The 22,026-nt window shown below is 43.3% G+C and overlaps 2 protein-coding genes across 7 annotated transcripts in view; both read right to left on the minus strand.

Moving 5' to 3' along the window:
* The window catches only part of LOC120371981 (putative P2Y purinoceptor 10), a 33,254-nt gene extending 13,616 nt beyond the window's left edge, over positions 1–19,638 (minus strand). The window contains exon 1 of one of the 2 annotated variants that reach the window (XM_039488553.1): positions 19,560–19,638. The gene's annotated coding sequence lies outside the window, so the exon portion shown is untranslated. Of the gene's footprint in view, positions 1–1,436; positions 2,226–19,559 lie in introns of those variants that run through there. The other variant, XM_039488552.1, reaches the window with a different exon arrangement.
* Positions 6,379–19,644, minus strand: LOC120371982 (putative P2Y purinoceptor 10). 5 transcript variants are annotated; one of them, XM_039488554.1, is made up of 4 exons: positions 19,560–19,644; positions 18,150–18,231; positions 16,979–17,031; positions 6,379–9,328 (listed from the first exon to the last, which is right to left on the minus strand). In XM_039488554.1, the coding sequence occupies exons 2-4, from the start codon at positions 18,188–18,190 to the stop codon at positions 8,304–8,306; spliced, it is 1,119 nt and encodes a 372-aa protein (XP_039344488.1). In that variant the 5' UTR covers positions 18,191–18,231; positions 19,560–19,644; the 3' UTR covers positions 6,379–8,303. The 5 variants fall into 5 exon arrangements, with proteins under 5 accessions (XP_039344488.1, XP_039344490.1, XP_039344489.1 ...); XM_039488556.1 differs by lacking the exons at positions 16,979–17,031; positions 18,150–18,231 and adding an exon at positions 11,677–11,732 and having other exon boundaries at positions 19,560–19,599; XM_039488555.1 differs by lacking the exons at positions 16,979–17,031; positions 18,150–18,231 and having other exon boundaries at positions 19,560–19,638.
* Positions 19,645–22,026: the final 2,382 nt, after the last annotated feature.

The following is a 22,026-nucleotide window of genomic DNA, read 5'->3' on the forward strand; positions in this document are numbered from 1 at the left end:
CCCCAAGTATGTACTTGCTTTCTGCAGCCTGCACAAGTGAAAAGTTCTACGGGGAAAAGAGCTTGGTGCAGGTCCATGCTTTGGCCCTACGTGCTTATATTTTAAAACTCATAGACAGATCTATGGGGTCCTGAATTCTTCCTGCTTGTTAATCACTTTAATTAGATCTGCATATGAACAAGAGTCAGCAATGTCATGTGCTTCCTGCACTCACTGGAAGCTTTGAATCTCAGTGTTGGGAAGACAGTGACCAGGTTTACAAATGCAAAATTTGTTTTCTGTGCATTTTCTCCAGTATTTGCTTCAAAGTGGCTGTTTCAGCAAAGAAATGGCGCACTCGTTCCCTAAAATGTCCACAAAAACCAAAGGGGTGGGAACCCAGTCCAACTGAGAGATTTTTAAAATGTGGGCTTTTCCCCTGGAGTTGTATTTTACCTCTTAGTTTATTTTGCCCTCTGAAAACTTTTCACACATTCTAGGTCACTGAAAGCATCACTGAATGCACTATTATGTGACATCGCTGACAACCAAAGTTACACAGGTTGACAATCTTGCCCACAGATATTAATTTTAAAAATCTATGGTCATACATTAAAGTGTATAATTATTTCTCTTCTAATGGACTGAAAAAACTCTATGTAGGTATGTTTTTGCTTAACTATCCTTGCTTAAGTATAGTTCTACATGAGTGCACGTTTTACAGGGCATAACCTCTGCTTTTATAAACGCTGACAGAAGGTACAAGGAAGTTGAAAGGGGCAGTGAAATTAAATGTATATCCTTTTAAGCCCATAAACTGGTATTCTGTGGGCAGAAGGACAAATGCATATCAACATTTCTCTAAACTGAGAACATTGTTTTCATATCAAACAGGATGCACCTGAAGGATGTATGTAAAACAAGGTTGTGCTTCTCTGAAGTAAGGGGTTTTACTCACATCAAGTGAAATTCACCACTGGGCAGAGTCCTGGCACGAAGCCCATGTACTACTTAGAGAGCCCACTTAAACCTGACCTTCATGAGTCAAGTGGTGCATATGACTCGTTTAGGCCCTCTGACAAGGGCTGAAGTTCACCATAAAGGATATAAATAGTGTTTACAGGAGTGACATTCATTTAGACTTAGATTTATTTTAAAGTGATTAATGGCCAAGTTAGTCTTTACCTTTTGTGTTTTGACACTTGCATGCACCTTGGGTCAGGGACTGCAGAATTACCAACCTCAAGCATTCGCAAATCATGAGTCAGGCCCCACAAATCATGAGATCTTCTTAAAAAGCATGAGATTTTAATAAATAAATAAATTTGGGGTTCTTTTTATTTACCTGGTGGGTGATGAGCTTGTAGGGTGCACTCAGGTCATATTTTCAGAGTTTTGCTCTGCAACAAGGGCTAGAAAATTGCATTTTAAAAAATAAATAAAGCTGAGATTCTCACCAAAATCCTTGACTCCAGTAGCAGCAGCTTGAAGAAAAACACGAAATAGTGTGACACCCATGATAAAATTGTCAGTTGGCAACACTCTCTTACTCTGTGTACATTGCCTAGCACAACAGGGTTCTGATCTTTTGGGGGAGAGGACCCCACTTACCTCTGAAATACTGGTAGTATTTCACCAGGTACTACTGAAATATTAAAAGGCACATCAGGTGAGGGATTGTGTGTCAAACCTGCAAGGAAGAAGCCCTCTCATAAGTAGCCTATAGGCGTAGGTATTTTCTAGGTAAGGCCTGGGTATAAGTTAAGGCAGTAATGTAATGAGCCAAAAAGACATGTAAGACAAGACAGTAGCTTAGCTAAACAAGGCATAAGGCCCAAAAAGCCTTAGCATAAGCAGCTAACCAAGAGTAACCGTAGATCATAAGATATCACAAGATAGAAGGCTGGAGTGACTGAACTGCTGACAGGTAACCACAAGCTTACGAGTTTGTACCTGTTTGTGATATTTTACTTTAGGAACATCACCAGATGTCTGCCCACAAGAATGCCATGGTAACTAATGATGTATATGCTAATAAGCTTGAGGTAAATGGACTCGTAACTTATGGGAGAAGGGCACCCCAACATCAATAGGGTAAGGAAGTACAAATAAGGAAAAAAGGAAAAACTTATAGAAAACTTTGTGTTAAGCCTTGGTATAATGTAATAGCTTCTAAGGATAGTTAAAGTAGAAGAAAAATGTCTTTTTGCTAGGAGTAGAATAAGATTCCCCCTCCCAACACTCCCTTAATCAATTAGCGTGTTGAATGAATGAGGTGTGAATGAGCAAGGCATGGAAGGCAAGCCCCTCCAGGCAGCTAGTTGGAGAGGGGATGGAAGCCAGACCCAAGGACAATCAAACTTGTCAAGTGGGCTCACTAAAGAAGAGCAGACATATTGACGGCCTCGGTGGGGGGTGGGGGTTAGAATCAAGCACCTTCTTTTGGAAACACCTTCTTTGAACAGTATTGGGACAACACCCAGAAGGATGCAGCACAAAGGACCAATGGACGCAGATTTTGAATCTGGCACAGATTTGCATGAGAGGAAAGCTGCTATAAATGTGAGGTGTCTTGCAGAGGACCCTGGGTCTTGTCAACATCGGAACATTGATCCAGATCGGCAGAAGCCCGGCTCCACCCCTCCCCCATCTAACTCACCTGGCCAGTGAAGTTAAGGGGAACAACTAGTTGGTAACAACAACAAGACAGAGTGTGTTTGTGTGTGTATGTGAGTGCATGAGTGTAATATAGATCATATGCATATGATACAGTGTTGATTGATACATGCGTTACCAATGAATGTGGTGTTTGCCTTATTCCCCCTGAAAAGATCCTGTGCAGTACTTTAAGTACAACAACCCCACCTCCCTGCACCCAGATTCCCCCACACACACCCCAGCTGAGCTCCAACCACTTTCACTTGGTCCCCCCTGCAGACTCCCATTGCCCCTGCACCTGGAACCTCCCTGTGCATCCAGATCCCCCACTGAGCTGCCTGCACCCAGACTGCCTCCCACAGAACCCTCTTACCCCGCCCCAGGACTCTCTTACCCCCATCTGGATACCCCCACACTAAGTCCCTCTGCACTTGCATCCTGCTGCTGGGCTTAGACTCCCTGCCCACACCTGGTGTGCCTGGTGCAAAAGGGGCAGGGCCCCAGGGTGTTTCTGGGGCAGGCCTGGCCCTTGTGCTGTGTCAGGGTCAGGTTCAGTCTCACTGCCAAGTCCCTGTCCCAGGGCGGTGGGGGAGGCTGCAGGGTATTCTCCCACCTCCATGCAGCCAGTGGCCTGTGCTCCCCACTGCCGTGGTGGAGCTTCCACATTTATTTATTGTAAAAAAAAATCAGAATTTTAAAATATTATGCACTGAGTTTGATGCAGAATTCCCTGAGGAATATGGGGCGCTGTACAGCTGAGTTGGTGGGACTGTGAAGGGGATGCTGGACAGTAGGGGATCTGTGGGTGGGGGAGCTGGGCAGGGGGTATGGTGTGCAGGGTGCTGTGCAGTTGTGGTGGGATGTCAGCGGGAGGGGTCTCTAGGCAGGGGGTACTGGGCATAGGGATCTGTGGGGGGAGTCTCTGGTTGAGGGAGCACTGGCATAAGGGCAGGGCACTGGCAGGGGGGGCGTGTGGAAGGAGCACGCTGGCAGTGCAGGGCTGGGCGGGCCAGTGTGTGTCTAGCAGTTTGGGGGTTGTAAATAGTGCCCTTGTGCTGGGCTGAGTGGGGCCACTCCTGCTGCGCAGCATCTCATTGCCCCCAACCGGCCCCTCGCTCTGCGGACTGCCCCCATCACATGCCTTATTTCCCCAGTGGGGGCCCACAAATATGTTTGGCGCCAGGCCCACAAAAAGTTAATCCGGCCCTGGTTCCAGGGAACTGAATATGAAAGCAATTTTCAGATTGCATATGAAGCAAACTTACTGTAAAAGGAGTGGAGGAAATGACAAGTAAACCTGCTGATGCAACCCACAAGGTCTGACCCATGGGATGTGTGGTTCTAGATCATGTGATTACCATTTCCATTCGTGAACCACCATCTCTCAACCAAGTAGGCTGTAGAAATGCTGAAGTGTGAGCCATACTAACCAAAAGGGTCATGAGGCCTGGGCCTAAGCAGAAAATGAGTTGGGGATGCTGTTTAATGTTGTACGTCTAAACCAAATAAAAGCCCTTTCATTCCTGATTTTTACTTTCAAATTTCAGAGCAAAAGGAAATCAGTGCAAATCTGTAGATGGGACTTTCTAAAAGTGGGAGGGGAGAGAAGTCAGGTGTTTTCCCATGGGGAAAGACATAAGTCTCATGTCATATTCACATATTGGGTGTAGACTGTGATATCTGACAGGGGTCACTTTTACTTTAGTCTATATAGAGTCAATATATGATCTCTTCCAAGACCATTATGCAAGCCAAGGAGTGAGGCAGGCAGAGAGAGGAGCAACAGCTTTGAGAAGAGACTGGTGCACTGGGAGTGCTGTCACAGTGGAAGGGGAGGTTATCCCTTGCAAAGACTACCGAGCTGTTAGCCTTTAGAGCAATGTAGGCCCATAACCCACAGGAATCGAGGCAGAGAGCACATCAGTTTACCAGTATTGAGAAAACTGTGAGAAAATAGAGGTGGCCTCACTTTTCAACTGCAGGCCTATAAAAAGGAAGTGAAAAAGACGAGATGACATGTCAGAAGCTATTACTGGGATGGCTGCTCTCAGAAAAAAATGGCAAGAGATCTCGAGTCTCACAAACAAGAAGCTTTGTCTTTAGTTCTCCTTCTGGCACAAAGGGCCTTTTGGACAATAGGGCAAGAATAAGAATGAGCAATTTACAGAAATTGTAACATTAAGAGAAGTCATCAAAATTTTCTGCAGAGCAAATAAAAGCAGACATTCTCCCTAGAGAGATCAGCCTGTAACTTTGTTTTTCTATAGTTTAGCAATCTCCACTTTATTTGAAGTGATGTTGATACATTTTTAAAAGCACAATTTGAACACTGCTGTTTCTGCGGTGACACAGATTCTGATCTTCGTTGATTGTCACTCCAAATACGGACCCTTTCACTGCTGAGGCCTTGTCTTCACACAACAAATCTGCTGCTTTAACAATACTGCTGTAGTTACAATAATATAACCCCCACTGGTGTCTATATCAGTATAAAGGTACTTATACTAGTGTTGCTATTCAGGGGTGTCATTTCCTGTGGAGCAGGGGAGTAGAAGGGGGAGGAGCAGCTTCCCTCCACCATCAGACTTTTCATAGGTCTATATGCTGCACTTCCCCCTTGCTACCCAAAGACTTTGGAGCTTATAACATAACCACATCTAGTGTTCTCTACGCTGATACAACTCTCACCCCACCCTAGAATTTCTCTGAAATGATGCCCCTGTTGCAATTCCTGTACAAGAAAGGCAATAAACAATATCAGTAAAAAGCACCTGAAATCCACACTAGGGGTTGCACCAATTTAACTATTCTGGTAGAAAAATCAACTTCCTGATAGAAAAAGTTATTGGCATAAAAATGGTGTGTAGACAGTTTAAATGCAGCTAAGGTTTATAGTAAATCAAATGTGTAGCCCTTTGCAGTCTTTGACCTAGATGACTGAGTGCTGGCCCCAGTTCTCTTCTAAGGCCTGGGCTACACTAGCAGGGGGGTTCGAACTAAGATACGCAACTTCAGCTACGCTATTTGCATAGCTGAAGTTGAAGTATCTTAGTTTGACTTACCTGACCATCCTCATGGCAGCAAGTCGACTGCCAGGGCTCCCCCGTCGATTCCCCTTACTCCTCCTGCTGAGGTGGCGTACGGGCGTCGATTAGCGGATCAATTTATTGCGTCCAGATGAGACACAATAAATCGATCCCTGATACATCGAACACTATCCGCCGATCCAGTGGGTAGTATAGACGTACCCTTAATTTGTGTATTGGTCCTGAGCTGGCCTTCTCCACAGGGAAGAATTTCACTCAAAGTGAATGGGCTGTTGGAACTCGCTGGCAAAACTGTATTGCAAATAACCAAGGATCGGAAAACACACTGTTGTCTGAGACATTAACACACCTTTGTGAAACTTGTGTTACATTTGCAAATGTGCATTTATTTTTAAAGCATGATTTTGCAAAGAAAAATGGAAGACAAGCTGTTTGAATGTCATTGTGATACTTTAAACAAAACAGAAGCTTGAAGGAAATTACACTAAACACTCCCCAATAGCTGACTAAGATATATAAACACTCTCAGAGAAATAATTACAACTATAGGCTGAATCCACATAGGATAGTAAATAGAACAGTTGATAGCACAGGAGAAAAACTTGATTGAAAAAAACTCCCTAGTAACTGCATTGTACAGGCTTGAATATACACTTAGGCCCCAGGCCTGCAAAGACTTATGCATGTGTTTACATTTTGTTTCAGTTGGAGTACTTGTAATGCATAAAGTTAAGTGTGTGTGTATGTCTTTGGCAAAATACAGTGTCTAGTTAAGGCAATGGGAGTCTTTCCATTGATTTCAGTGGGCATTGTACTGGTTACTTATTGAACTTTGCCACTAAGAAGCTAGGAATAATTCCTTTAATTAAAATATATTTCCTTGTTACATGTGTGAACACTGAAATATTCCTTTAAAAAACAGCTGCATGTATATAAACTATAACATTTATCTTTAAAAAATGGTAGGTGAGCTACCTAGCTTATTGTCAATATAATGTAATCATTTGCCATTAAGATAATACCCAGTGTAATCATTATTTAAACCCAAGCGATATTCCCCGCCCCAACCCCCTTAGACCTGGGAGACACTAAATGGAAAGGCATTTTTGGATGGACCAAGAAGTAATCAAATGAAATTCAGGTAGTTACACTTAAGTGTTTCAGCTACTTTTGTTTGTGGTTGATAGCTACATATAAGGCTTACTTTTGCAAGATGTAGATGCTGTTGCTGCTACTTAATGACCATTTTTGTCTTAAAATTCATTCAAAGTGGATAAATCAGTACACACACATCTGACCAAATCCATCCCAGGTATAAGGCCACTGAAATCAGTGGAGTTACTCTAGGATGAATTTGACCCATTTTTAGTGTGCTAATTTCTGCATTCTGTGAAATAATACTTTGTAGTTTGCTTGAATGTTTTAATAGCTAATGTATTTATGGGGGTACACAAATTGAGGGCACCATTAGCACTGAGGGAATTATTAATAATTTACTCAATTAATTAGGCCTCTCTTTCCCACCCCGTCCCAACCAGTGGAATGATTGTGAGTAGATAACTCTTTCTGCTAATTTATTTCTTAGTTGAATTTACTAAATCAATCCTTTTACTGCATGGATGAACTGCAAAGCACTTAATGGAAGAGGGCCATGTGCCCCAAGGAATGATGGGGCCTGCAGTCCTGATGTGAAGGTCCTGCACCATATAGCACATTTCGACTGTGAGCAGCTGAGGGGGAGGCAGCTGGCAGCAGGTGAAGAGCCCACTCTTTGATGTACAGGCCGCTCTGTTTGTGGAGGTCCGCTGAAGAACTTAGTCACCAAGTCCTGACCTCTGTTGTAGCATAGGCTGCTGAGGGCGGGCAGGGGCAGGAGAAGGATACCCAGACACCTATGTGTGACTAAGGAGAAAATGTTTGAGATGGAAGAAGAGAAGAATATAAAGAAATGGAAGGAGAGAACAAGAAAAGATGGAAAGAAAATGGGAAATGGAGATAGAAATGTGTTGTGAATAACACAATATGCTTAGTGCCAACAGCAGGCCCTAGCAGTAGAGGATTCTGATTCACTAGAGACACCACAGTGTAGATAGGGCAGCTGTGTAACTTTGGAAATGTGGTCGCCATATTGAATCAAGCTGCAAACCCTGAGGCGGCTCCACTTTGTGTCTCTGTGCTTGGTTTTGTTTGTTAATTATTTCCCATGTTGCGCTGTATTTCTGTTGCAGAAGAGCAGTTGCTGAGAGGAGGTCACATTGGGCCTCAGTGTTTGGAGTGTCTTTGGCTTGATGATAGAACCACACAAGTTAGGAAAGAGCTACATTCAGGCCATCTCCCTGCAAAGGCAGCACTGCTCCCTACAGCATTTTCTAGTTCAGGTAGACCAGGTGAGGCACTCCACCAGTTCACTCCAGTCAGGGGTTCTCCAGTCTCAAACACCCATAACATTTGACTGCGGATTTTAAATGAACATTGTTTTCTATATTTCAAAAGACTTTCAGCATCACAAACCCCATCAAATAACGCTGCAGGTGTTTCTATTCTACCTGTTTGACTACAGAGTTATAGAGCAGTCCAAGATTTCATATGTAGTAAGGTTAAAAAAAATGCTCATGGTTTTTATTCCTTAATCGACGAGGCACTCTCCTTGCTCATCAGGCGACTCCTGATGATTGTGCTGCTGTGTCTTGATAACTGATCCTGAAATTCTGCTGTTGTAAAGAAGTACAGGATTGGATCCAAACAACAGTCCAGGCTTGCCAGGCTTAAGCAAAAGGGCTGAGAGTAAAGAGTGCTTCTGCGTATGGCGCAGTGTGTAATAACATTCTCTTTCACCATCATGTAGAAGAAGAAGTTGATGTGATACGGTGTGAAACACACAAAGAACACAGCTGCACACATAGAAACCATGCGTAAAGCTCTCCGTTTTTCACTGGTATTTTGCAAAGGCATTTCGTAATTCTGAAGAGACTCTTTTGTTTTCCAGGTACAGTATACAATAATAGTTAGAGGGCCCACAAATCCTAAAAGCTCAGCTGTCGTGACCATAATCACAGAAGCTGTCTTACTTTCAATTTTCCTGACTCCAAGATCTGCAAAGCAGAAATTTGAATTGTTGGTTAAATCAGAGTTTCTCATAACTGGAAATGGTGAGCAAGCAGCCCCAACCACAATCCATACCACAGCACTAATGGTGGCATCATACCTGCGCTTCCAGTCTTTGGCTTTGAATGGATGGAGGAGGAAGTAGTACCTTTGAATACTTATGCAGGTAAGGAAACAAATGCTTGCGTACATGTTGAGATACTTCAGGTAGAAACATAACAAGCAGAGGAATCTTCCAAAAGGCCATGTGAGGTTTATATAATAATATATTCGTAGCGGTAACGAGAGAACATGAGCAAGATCGGCTACAGCCAAATTAATCATAAAAATGACAGCTTTGTTTTTCTTGCTGATGAAGCGACATAAAACCCATAATGCAGCACTGTTTGCCAGAAGACCAGGAATGAATATTATGGTGTAAGTGGTTGCGTATAGAGAGTTTTTAAATGTTATATTAGGATCAGCACAGTTTTCTGAAGATCCGTTGCTCTGCATCTTGAGTGTGTCTGAGCAATCATTTGAGACTGGATGGAAGATTTCTGTAAAGAGTAAAAAGATAATCATAACATCTAGCTCTTATATAGCCTTTTGCATCAGTAGATCATGATCCCCATTTTGCACATTGGGAAACTGAGGCTCAGGGAGGTAAAAGTGACTTTCCTAAGGTCTCCTAGCCGGCCAGTGGGAGAGTCTGGAATGGAACCCAGAGCTCCTGAGTCTCAGTCTAGGGCTCTAGCCACTAAGCCATGGTGCCTCCCAAAACAATTGCTGTAAAGGCAAAGACAATGCAAGATTGATCAATATTAATATTTGCATCACATGTATTATATGCCTTAGTTACATTAGTACATTTAGTACAATGTAGAGCTTAGAACATGTCCTCTGTAAATCTTCTCACTCTTCAGTGCTTTTTCACAAGCAGTACGATACTTTGGGGCTTATGAAACCTCAAAGACTGTTTCCCTCTATCTAAGGTATTTACCTGGTCCCAATTACCATAGCATCTGAGCACCTTACAGTCAATAATGTAGTTATCCTCATAATGCCCTGGTGAATAGGGCAGTGCTATTACCCCCACTTTACAGCTCGGGAAGTGAGGCACAGTAAGACTAAGCAACTTAGCCGGGGTCACACAGGAAGTCTGTTGCAGATCAAAGAATTGAAATTGCATGTCCCAGGTATCCAGTGCTTAATTTGTAATGAAAGATGTGCCGGAGCTCAAACAATTTTTTACTTTCATAACTGATGTGGCAAGCCCAGAGGTGCTGGGGCTATGAACTGCTGAGCACAGAGATGCCAGGGCTATGAACTACCGAGACCAGAGGTGCTGGGGCTATGAACAGCCAGGCCCAGAGGTGCCAGGGCTATGAACAGCCAGGCCGAGAAGTGCCGGGGCTATAAACTGCAGAGCCAAGAGGTGCTGGGGCTCTGAACTGCTGAGCCCAGAGGTGCTGGAGCTCAGCCCTGGCACAAATTAAGCACTACAAGTATCAGTCTAGCACCCTAACTACTTAATCATTCTTCTCAACGTGAGCCAGGTCCATGGGACCCTGACAAAGCTGTAGCCATCAATGAAGAAGGGATTGATTTCCACCCAGCCTAGAAAAAATGCCTGTTTCTGACAGCCCACGATAAAACCTACAGTCTGGGCTAGACAAATGGAATTTACTTTCTTACTGCTCACCAAACACACTGAGGTACACTTAGAATGTGGTCATCCTGGGTCTCCCCACCACCTCAACACAAACCTGGGCCATGATTTTTAATTGAGCAGTTTAATTTTGAGGTGATATTTTCCTTTTTCAGACTCTCCTTTGATTCAAACTGCAGACTGATCAGGGTGAGGTGAGGCACTTCCAATTAAACTGTTAAATTAGGTATACTTTTCCTTCTTTAAACCAGACTGGGATTTCTCCTCAGAGGGGGTAATACAGGCGAGAAAAATGTGGTTTGGGGATATTTCTGTACTCAAAATTCTGGGTGAGCTTGATTTACCAGCTCATCCAATGTAAGGGTAAAAATGAAGACTGGCTTCCTGTTTCCATGTAAATGTCATAGGATGGCTGAAGAAAGGGATGAGATTCCCAGCTGCCTTTCTACATTCCTTCCATGGCTCCACTCAGAGGAGTCTCTGGCAGCAGGATTTTATTGTCTCCCTTTTGCCAGGGAGTGAGGAGCACCAGAGGCACAGAGCCAGTATGAAAGCACAGACTTTCTGCATGGCAGTTGCAGGCCTTCTGCTGATTCCCATTCCCCTATGATCCATCAGAATCCATTGGATCTTCTAGGTATAGAGGTGGGCATCCCAATGGAATGATGGTGGAGGGATTCTGTGAGGAAATTTTCTCCACCTTAACTCCCTACAGGGAGTTTTACTGTGAGGATATAGCATTGGGGATACTGATTCATTGCAAATGACTCATTTTCTGCAAAGTACCACCTACAGGAGGCATCTGCCAGCAGAATTGTCTCTGTAAGTAGATGCTGGCCTGGTAACTTGTAGCATGTTACTCATACATGACTAAGAAGCATATGGTCTATTACAGGCTATGGTCCAAATTCACCACTGGTGTAATCATTGGCCTGTTTATGCCAACAGTGCCTATGACCACCCATTTTCTATGCCAGCAGGCCCTGGGAGCAGCAGTTGTTGCTCACTCTCTTTTTTGCCCTTCGTTTGAAACGTGTTTCTATTCCTCTGGCTTTTCTTTTCTCCCAGTCTTAAAGAGTAGCCCAGCAATGGACTAACACCATATAGCACTGACAGCCACCCACCTACACCCCACCCAGGAAACAGGCCTCTGAAATGGCTGACTGAGATCTGTGGGAGTTAGGCCTTTTTTGAAAATACCACTAACCCGCTCTGTGTCTTTAGGCATCTAAATACCTTTAGCAATCTGGCCCAGGGACTGCTGTTCTTACATGAATTTCAATTCCATTGACCTGAAATTAAATCAAAATGGGATATTTCTGTTTCAGTCCCTTTGCATGCAGATGCCCCTAGGTGCAGTTAGCCTTTATTAGATTTTATGTAATAACTAAGGAATTAGCGTTCATAAGCACTATTGATATAATCAAGCACAGCCTCCTGGTTCACCAGTGAGAACACTCCTACTGCAGGTCTTAAAAAGAACCCATGTATTAAATAACATTTGAGATAACATATTATCATCCTTGCTTCAGTAAAGCATTGTCTGCACACAAGTGATTTCCAGCAATGCAGCCTTCATTTTCTAATGGCAAAATATACCTTCTTACAAGCATTCCAGGCATGAGGAAATACCTATCCCTCAAAGGTTTTCTCACTGTTTGAGTTGCTTCTTGGCTGTGTAGAATCATGTTTTCTCAGAGAAAAGATATAGGTGCAGAATGATGCAGGTCTAGCATTGCTGATGGATAGAGAATAACGGAATTTTTGTGCCATAGTTTTCATCTCGTCCTATAATCTGTTCTTTAATTGGCCACAAGGTGTCAGATTTAGACAATGTTTCATTTCTTTTTGCCTTTTCTTTAGAGATTTCTAAACCTGCTAAGAGAAAATAAGGTGTAGACACCTAGATAGATATGGTATGATTATTTTTAAATTATGTTTTATTGGTTTTGTGTGTCTTGATGTCTTCTGGGATTATCTCAAATTGAAAAGCTTGTGTTCTGATTTTAGACAATTGACAGCAGAATAATTTCAGAGAAAAATCCCCTAACTTCTTGATGTTAGGGGAAAGTCCCGATTTAGGGAAATTAAACAAAGATAGCTGTTCAGAATCATTGTGGGCACAGCCACATGGTTACAAAAATACCCTTAAAATGTGGTTGACAAAAAATAAAAATTAAACATCTGTATTAAATTAGCAATTGAACGATGGGCCTGTAAAAGGCTCTTTATTGATTTCAGTGGGCTCTGGTTCAGGCTCTGTATGATGAAATATGGACTAAGGAGTGTGAAATGATTGGCAGTGCAAAATTATGGGTAACGTTTATATAATAACAATGCTCAAGTATAGAGCATTCTCACACACCAATTCACTAGGCTTGCCAATAATTAATCACTTTATTTAAAACATGATAAAACTATCCTCTAAGCTAAACTACAGAAGGATCCTGCTCAGCACCTGGCAGGACTGGACTCTTACTGCAAAGCTACTGACAAAGCAAGGGCACCAACAGCATGTTGCATAGCACCGGTGGCAAGCTGACATATTCCATTCAATTATCTTTTTTCCCGTATAGTGAAGGCATATCACAGTAGTTTGGAAGTCAGGAATGGACAGTGAAAGCCTCTGCTAAAACAAATTCCTACTGGATCATTTTCTTCAGAACGTGCCATTTCAATAAAACCAATAATGAATAAATACAATATTGACGTTTGCTTAATTGATTTGCATTTGTAAGACTGTGGTAACAAGGAAAGAAATGGTCTGTACAGGTGCACACTGTTACTTGTAGATGGAAGTCTGCAAAATATTATTTCCATGGCAATATCAAGAAAGGAATGCTCAAGCTGAGACCAACCAGTGTAGGACTGTCATTCCTTGGCCCTACTGTTTTTCTGTTGTGCCCAGCAAGTGGTGACCAGACACTATAACTGCTTCAACTATGTTGCAAAATCCTCCCTCTAGAATTGCTCCCCTCTGAGTGTTCCTGCATCTTGCACGTTGCTGGAGTCACAGTGAGAACTGAAACCCTCACAGTCAGCGGTGAGAAGCTCTTCAGTTGAACCAAAGAGAGGCTTCCTCTGGCTGAATGCTGCTCACAGCTTCTTAGCTGTGATAAATATGTATGTCTTGCAGTGTTGTGATGCATGGCTAGAAAGGGTTAAACAGCTTGCAGGCTGAATGACCCAAAGCCCACCTTTAAAGTCATGTTAGAAAGGTATGCAAATGATAATTAGGGCCATTAATGCTAAATAGGCTTGAAATGCAAACCTATATTGTTAGAAGTAATACTAATTGTGTGTATCTTAGATATTACCCGTAAACAGACAGTTCCTGCCTGTCACTATAACTATTGATTCAGAGATCAAAAGGGAATATTAACATCTGGATGAATCTTGGGCAAAATGATGTCATTGTCTATATGTCTCTTTGAAGTTTGTAATAGACTGTCTAATGGATACATTTGCCCTATGTTAATTTGCGTAATGAATTACTGGTGGTGTTTAGAAAGCAAAAGGCTATATCAAAAGCCTATTGTTTAACCAGGACTGTGTGGTCAAGTGGATGCTAGAACACTGTATAAAAAGATCCTTGGGTCCTGATTCTATCATCTCAGATCTGCTTAAGCTTCATCAGGGGAAGTTTGAGTTGCAAGACTGAGGTCCCAGTTATGCTGGTACGCCCTGAATATGAGATTTGGACATTGGACTATAACCTATGAACTATTTCTGAAAGAACTCTTTGCAGCTACAAAGCTCACCATCTGAATCTGAACCTCAGTGAATTGAACTCGTGTCTGTAAGTATATTGATCTTTTAATCATACTCTCTATAAATTTTAGTTTAGCTAATAAAAATTGGCTGTAGTGTGTATTTGGGTAAGATCTGAAACATTCAATATTGTGTCTGATCCTTTGGGATTGGTAGAACCTTTACTTGTTATGATGACATAAGATTTACAGAAATTTTCATCATATTTGACATGGGTATCTGGATGGAGGCCTGAGGCTGCATCACTTTAAGGGAACTGTGTTGTTTGGACTTCTGAGTAACCAGTGAGGTAATAAAGAAGCTGGTTTAGGCTGGCTTGGTAAATCTAAGTATTGGAATATCCACCAGCTTTTTGGGGATTGTCTGCCCTATGCTTTGCAGTTCACCCTAACTGAGTGACCACAGCTGTCTCCCCACTAGGACCCCGGTTATAAGTGTCAATATGAATCAAATGTCCACTGATGTATTCCATTATTCCCCTATGCAGTATAGTTGTGTAGCTGTGTTGGTCCCAGGAAATTAGAGAGACTAATAACTCATAGACTTTAATGTCAGAAGGGACCTACAGTATGGGGAGGAGGTGAGCAGCCCTCAGTGGTGAAGGAACAGGTTAAGGACTATTTAGAAAAGCTGAACATACACAAGTCCATGGGGTGGATGTGATGCATCCGATCCGAGGGTGCTGAGGAGTTGGCTGATGTGATTGCAGAGCCACTGGCCATTATCTTTGAAAACTCTTGGCAATAGGGGGAGGTCCCACATGACCAGAAAAAGGCAAATATAGTGCCCATCTTTAAAAAAGGAAGAAGGAACATGGTCCTCAAGGAATCCATTTTGAAGCACGTGGAGGAGAGGAAGGTGATCAGGAACAGTCAACATGGATTCACCAAGGGCAGGTCATGCCTGACCAGCATGATTGCTTTCTATGATGAGATAACTGGCTCTGTGAATATGGGGAAAGTGGTGGATGTGATATACCTTGACTTTAGCAAAGCTTTTGATACGGTCTCCCACAGTATTCTTGCCAGCAAATTAAAGAAGAATGGATTGGATGAATGAACTTTAAGGTGGATAGAAAGCTGTCTAGATCGTCAATTTCAACAGCTAGTGATCAATGGCTCAGTGTCTAGTTGGCAGCCAGTATTAAGCGGAGTACCCCAGGGGTCAGTCCTGGGGCCAGTTTTGTTCAACATCTTCATTAACAATCTGGATGATGGAATGGATTGCACCCTCAGCAAGTTTACAGATGACACTAAACTGAGAGGAGTGGTAGATATGCTGGAGGGTAGGGCTAGGATACAGAGGGACCTAGACAAATTAGAAGATTGGGCCAAAAGAAACCTGATGAGGTTCAACAGACAAGTGCGGAGTCCTGCACTTAGAATGGAAGAATCCTATGCACTGCTACAGGCTGGGGACTGACTGCCTAAGTGGCAGTTCTGCAGAAAAGGACCTGGAGATTACAGTGGATGAGAAACTGGATATGAGTCAGCAGTGTGCCCTTGTTGCCAAGAAGGCTGATGGCATATTGGGCTGCATTAGTAGGAGCATTGCCAGCAAATCGAGGGACATGATTATTCCCCTCTATTCAGCACTGGTGAGGCCACATCTGGAGTATTGCATCATGTTTTGAGCCCCCACTACAGAAGGGATGTGGACAAATTGGAGAGAGTCCAGCGGAGGGCAACAAAAATGATTAGGGGGCTGGGGCATGTGAGGGGAGGCTGAGGGAACTGGGGTTATTTAGTCTGCAGAAGAGAAGAGTGAAGGGGGATTTGATAGAAGTCTTCAACTACCTGAATGGGAGTTCTCAAGAGGATGGAGCTCGGCTGGTCTCAGTGGCAGATGACAGAACAAGGAGCAATGGTCTCAAATTGCAGTGGGGGAGGTCTAGATTGGATGTTAGGAAAAACTATTTTACTAGGAGGGTGGTGAAGCACTGGAATGGGTTACCTAGGGAGGTGGTGGAATCCCATTCTTAGAGGTTTTTAAGGCCCGGCTTGACAAAGCCCTGCCTGGGTTGATTTAGTTCGGGTTGGTCCTGCTTTTAGCAGAGGGTTGGACTAGATGACCTCCTGAGGTCTCTTCCAACCCTGAGATTCTATGATTCTATGATCATCATCATCTAGTCTGACCTCCTGCACATTGCAGGCCACAGAACTCATCCACCCACTCATGTAATAGACCTATAACCTCTGGCTGAGTTACTGAAGTCCTCAAATCATGATTTAAAGACTTCAACTTACAGAGAATCCACCATCTAGGCTAGTTTTAAACCTGCAAGTGTCCCATGCCCCATGTTGCAGTAAAAGGTGACCCCTACCTCCCCAGGGTCTCTGTCAATCTGACTCTGGAGGAAAATTCCTTCCCAGCCCTGAATATGGTGATCAGTTGGACCCTGAGCATTTCAGCAAGATCCACCAGCCAGTCACCTGGAAAGAATTGTCTGTAATAACTCAGAGCCCTTGTGATGTTCCCCTGGTTCCAGATAACTCTGGACCAGTGATCTGCTAGGTCACTCCAATCCTCGACTCTGGGAGCCAAGCCAGCCTTACCCTGCTCTGCTTTGGGAATCCCCACTCCTGGGCTGTTCACACACAGCCTCTAGCATGTAAGCTGCGTGGATTGTGCAACCAAATGACACTAGCCAATATATCCAGTTCCAGACACAACCCTAGGAGCCTCCGTCTTGCAGTGCCCAGTTATGCCCACTGGATGCTGCAAGCTTATATGAGTTCATCAATTTAACAAAGAAATTGATATTTACCAGGCTTGTTATCCCAAGGGGAGTCTCTGACGTGCTTCAAACCAAACACACTGCTTCAGGTAGAATAAATAAACAAATGTATTAACTACAAAAGATGGATTTTAAGTCTTTATAAATAAAAGCAAAAGTCAGGTTTGGTCAATGAAATGAAAGCAAAATGCATTCTAAGCTGATCTTAACATTTTCAGTGCCCTTACAAATTTAGATGCTTCTCACCACAGGCTGGCTGGTTGCCTTTCAGCCAGGCTCGCCCCTTTGATCAGCGCTTCAGTCGCTTGGTGGTGGTAATGTAGATGGGGGCAGAAGAGAGAGAGAGAGCATGGCAAATGTCTCTCCCTTTTATCATGTCCTTTCCTCTCTCTTGGCTCCCCCCCCCTTTAGAGTCAGGTGAGCATTACCTCACTGTAGTCCCAAACTTACCAAGAGAAGGGGGGCGGTGATTCACTTGAGAGTCCAAAAGATCCTTTGTTGCTGCCTAGGCCAGTGTACCTTGTCCCTGTGATGCTGGGCAGGGTTTGTCCCATACATGCCCTGATGAGGTGTGAACTGCCCCTCTGCTCTTGGAGAGTTTTGCCTGGGCCTCTGCTCCTGGAGAGTTTTTTCCTGGGCTTGTTTTAAGCCATGAGGACACATTTTCAGCCTCATAACTATATATAACTATATATAATTATATATAACTAATTACAACCTATAAGATTACTATAACAACAATGCTCAGTGCATCATGAGCCTTCCGAAGACACCTGACATGACAAACTTTGCATTGGATACCACATAATCATATTATAAGGACGAACATGGGGGTACATGGTGTTCCCCCGAGGTACAGAGCATCACAGCCCTCCCCATCTAGTGTCCCATCACCGGATGTTGGAGGATATTTGCTACTAGCATTCACAGACCGGCTACATACCATTGTAGGCGGTGTCGTCATACCAAACCCCTCAATAAACTTATCAAGATCAGTCTTGGAGCCAGTTAGGTTAATGGACTACTCCTGCCTTGTTTGGTCCCTTGCAATATGTGCAGACTACTTATGCTAAACAATCTGATTCACTTGGCATTTTGCTGTGACACAAGGAATACTTTTCCCAGACCTGGAGAAGAGCTTTGTGTAGTTCAAAAACTTGTCTCTTTCATCAACAGAACTTGGTCCAGTAACAGATATTACCTCATCAATCCTGTATCTCCATTATTCCACTGGTCACTCATGCTGATAGGGAAAAGTATGGCCCTGAGGATTTCACAGGAGCCTAGGGCGACCAGACAGCAAGTGTGAAAAATCAGGACAGGGAGTAGAGAGTAATAGGAGCCTATATAAGAAAAAGACCCCAAAATTGGGACTGTCCCTATAAAATCAGGACATCTGGTCAACCTACATGGGCCGCAGCTCTGTGCTGATTGGGCCGCAGGTTGATAGCCACTGCTTTATGCCTTTTAAAAAGAAAACCCCAACATCCTTATTTCATATGCTAAAATCTCATGTGAAAGCTAAAGGTGTCTCCCGCTCGAGTCTGTGGCAAGACTGGCTTTGCATGCTAACTGACTCACCAGAAAAGGAATTCCCTTTTCATTTACTTAGCTTTGGAATCCAACTGTGCTGCTGAGTTTTGTCTGTAGCTACCTTCAGGATGCACAAACTTGGTCACCAGCCACCGGACAGGGGATTGCACTATTAAATTCCTTCCGCTATCTAGCCACCTGTTGGAGCGATTGCCACGGTATTGAGGAGTCTTAAATAAACAAGCTTTAGAAAGCATGATTTAAATGCATCCATCAGAGATCAAGCTATGTCTAATCCAGTTTAATAATTGCAATCCTAATCCATGCTGCAGTTTCCGAATCAGTGGAAATTGCCTGATAGTGTCTGAGAACATTGAGCCCCACCCTTTAGACTTTTGTCACGTTGTGTTTTCCATCACCCAGCTCAAAGGAACACTATTATTCTGCTCTCACAGTTCAATTACAAAGCCTCATAGATTACATATAAACAACAACTGGGACAAGGAATCTTTTCAGTCTAATAAAAATCCTTCGCTAGATGAAATAGCGGTCTGCTGGAATTTCCGTCACCATCAAATACAATTTAAAAATAAAAGATTTGTGCTGATTTTGACTCCGAAATTACACCACAGAACAAAATGACCTCTTGTAACAACATTTGATAGTAATTAAGGTACTATTAATTGCAAGAGCATAAAATTTCACTCTCTCAGGCACCAGTGGTTTGTTACAACTACTACTTTAGCTCTTCCATGCTTGCAGAAATTTGGCGGGCAAACATCAAATCACCATACTGCTTTTGCCTGTGCTTCTGCAATCTCTGTCTGTAGCTTTATCTTGATGGAAAGGCTATCTTGAGAAAATACTCACTGCAATTTTTTTTTTTTACAATATAAAGTTAGTAAAACAAAGAGCGCTACAACAAGCTTATCTCATTGTAATTTTCTTGCTTTGACAAGGGAATGGCCACAATGAAAAGCACAAGAAAAGCATTATTTTAATGTAGCATATTCCAACAGTGCAGGTTCATTAGTTTTTGCTTTAATACATGAAGTCAGAGCTTGAAAAAAAGCCTTACCTTATTGCACAGCAATCCTGCTGATGACTGGAGACTCGTGCAGTTAGAAGAGGAAGTAAAATATGAAAGCTTGTTTACATCTCAGAAAGTAACCTGAATGACGCCACTGACTGGTTAAAATAAGGTTAGACTGTGACCGCATCCAGTGCTGCTGTAACAAACTTCACTGAGCACACATTAGGACTGGTGTACACAACTCGGACTATATACGTGCTTTTGAAATCAAGACACATCAGTCTCACGTACATTGTGGCAAACCCTGCAAAGTGCTTATCACCTTAGGAACACTTGCAACTCTCGCTGCGGTCTATTCCCATTAACTTCTACACTATTCCGTTAGCTCTCATGGGCTCTCTCTCCAGGACTGTTCCCATGCAGCCTCCCAATGTCACCCTTCCTCTCACAAGAGCCAGGCTGCCACGGGAGACCAGGCAGAGCTATCACCCAGGACAAAAGCTCTTCTGTGGGCCAGGAGGGTTCCTTCCTTTGTAGGCCTCTGAGGCTGGGATTTGCAACTCCTGCCCTCCTCTACAGGCCGAACTCTGAGATGATGTTTACAGAGTTCCCAGGGCCTTGCCTCACTCTCCAAAGGGAAGTTAACGTTTGGCTCAGGGTATTTATTTTTGGGGGACGGGGGCACCTAGTCACAGAATGTATCCAGCTATTGCCTTGTATTTGTCACTGCTGTTTGTGCAGCGTTTATTTCTTGTTCCATGTGATTGTAATGTACAGGGCCTACTCCTGCTCCCACTGAAGTCAATGGCAAAGTTCCTAGCAGCCTCAGTGGGAGCAGGAGCTGGCCCGTCATTGCTCTGCAACCTGAATAGACAGAGAAACTAAAACAGTTTTAAATTTACGGGGACAACCCAGCGCTAGAAATGAGACTCTGTAACCATCCTGAAATGTGTCAAGCTAAGAGGTGGAATCTGGGCACCGGTGAAGTAAATGGCAAAACTCTCATCACTTCAGTGGGGCCAGGAGTTCACCCAAGATCACTGATATTTAAAGTGTCAGAGGGCCCAATCCTGAGGTCCCTTTGGGAAGTCAGTGGAGTTTTGCCTGCGCAGGTGCTGCGGAATCAGACCTGTGGTTTGTAGCATGTAACTGTCACTATGTGTCAGCAGTAAATGCTCTACTGCATCCTGTTTAGGGCACAGCATTAGAGCACGGGTGAGAACATCCCAAGTCCTGTTTTCTCATGGAACAACAATTTAATCATTGATCTGTCTGCTCAGAAGTCTAAGGGCCATACCGTACCTATACCTGATAATACACAAGGGAGGAGGAAGATGCAAAAGCCTTCCTCTCTTTTTCCCTCTCCTCACCTGAGACCCCAGTGCAATTCTTTCTCCTTGTGCTCTCGGGGTGCAAATCACCCCAAAGAGGGAGCCGTGCAAAGGACGTGGGTCTAAGCCCTCCCTTTCCACATCAGCCATGCAGCTGGCGAGTCGCACCTTTCAACCAGCAGTGCACATACTACACCTTTGCCCTGGGAATTGGGCTGAATTACTCACTGTGGCTTTGTAACACTCTGCCATTACTGATGCTTTACTGTTTGGGGCTATAAAAGAGCTAAAAGTGATGGCGTCTAATTCCACTAAGCACGGCCCTAGACAAATACCCTTTAACAAGCAGATCTCTGGTTTATAAATCTCTCTGTTTCAAAGAGTTGTTGAGAAGGTTGATAAGAATTGGAAGCTTGCTTTGCAATTATTTGCATGACTTGGTTAAAGAGAGATATCAATCCTTTGGACAGTACTGTGGCTTATCTGCAAATACTGTTTTTGGTTTTATTAAGTTCCTCATGAGAAGTGGGAACAAATTTACTTTTGGGTGAATTCCAGTAAAGTTGTTTTTTAAATTAAATGACCTCAGAATACCCGGTAGTACAGCATATGAAGCAGAAAATATTTTGGAACAGCTATTTAGAAATAACTCACTTATCAAAACTGAGAAACAATTTGTGAAATGCAGATGTTATCAGCTCTATTGCAGATGCTCTACAGCCTGCATGCTTACAGTTACAATACCTTTTTGACCTCTCATGTTTGTCACTAATGGACTTGGTTTATCTAGGCGAAGGTAAACCTCTTTGTAGAAAAGAGACCTTAGATTCATTACAGTTGCAATTGTTTAACTTACAGTTGTACAAATATAAAGGGAATGGTTGAGTGTTCCAGAGACTAACGGGTCTGAGTTCTGGGCTCTGTCATTAACTTTGCTGTGTGTCTAGTCACTGAGGGAATCTCAGAGCCTGGGTAGACAGACTCAGGATTGCAAGGCTCATGCTATGGAGCTAAAAATAGCTGAATAGACATTGTGTCTTGAACTGGAGCTCAGTCTCAGAAGCCCATGCTCCTTTGCAGGGGGCAGAGCAGACTCTAGCAGGCTGGAGCTTGCAGTAGGCTCTAGCGTCTGTATTACCTAATGCTTAAATAAAAATTATATAATTGTTTAATACAAGCTC

The sequence above is a fragment of the Mauremys reevesii genome, linkage group 9 (genome assembly GCF_016161935.1).
Source record: "Mauremys reevesii isolate NIE-2019 linkage group 9, ASM1616193v1, whole genome shotgun sequence".
In the NCBI taxonomy this organism is placed as follows: domain Eukaryota; kingdom Metazoa; phylum Chordata; order Testudines; family Geoemydidae; genus Mauremys; species Mauremys reevesii.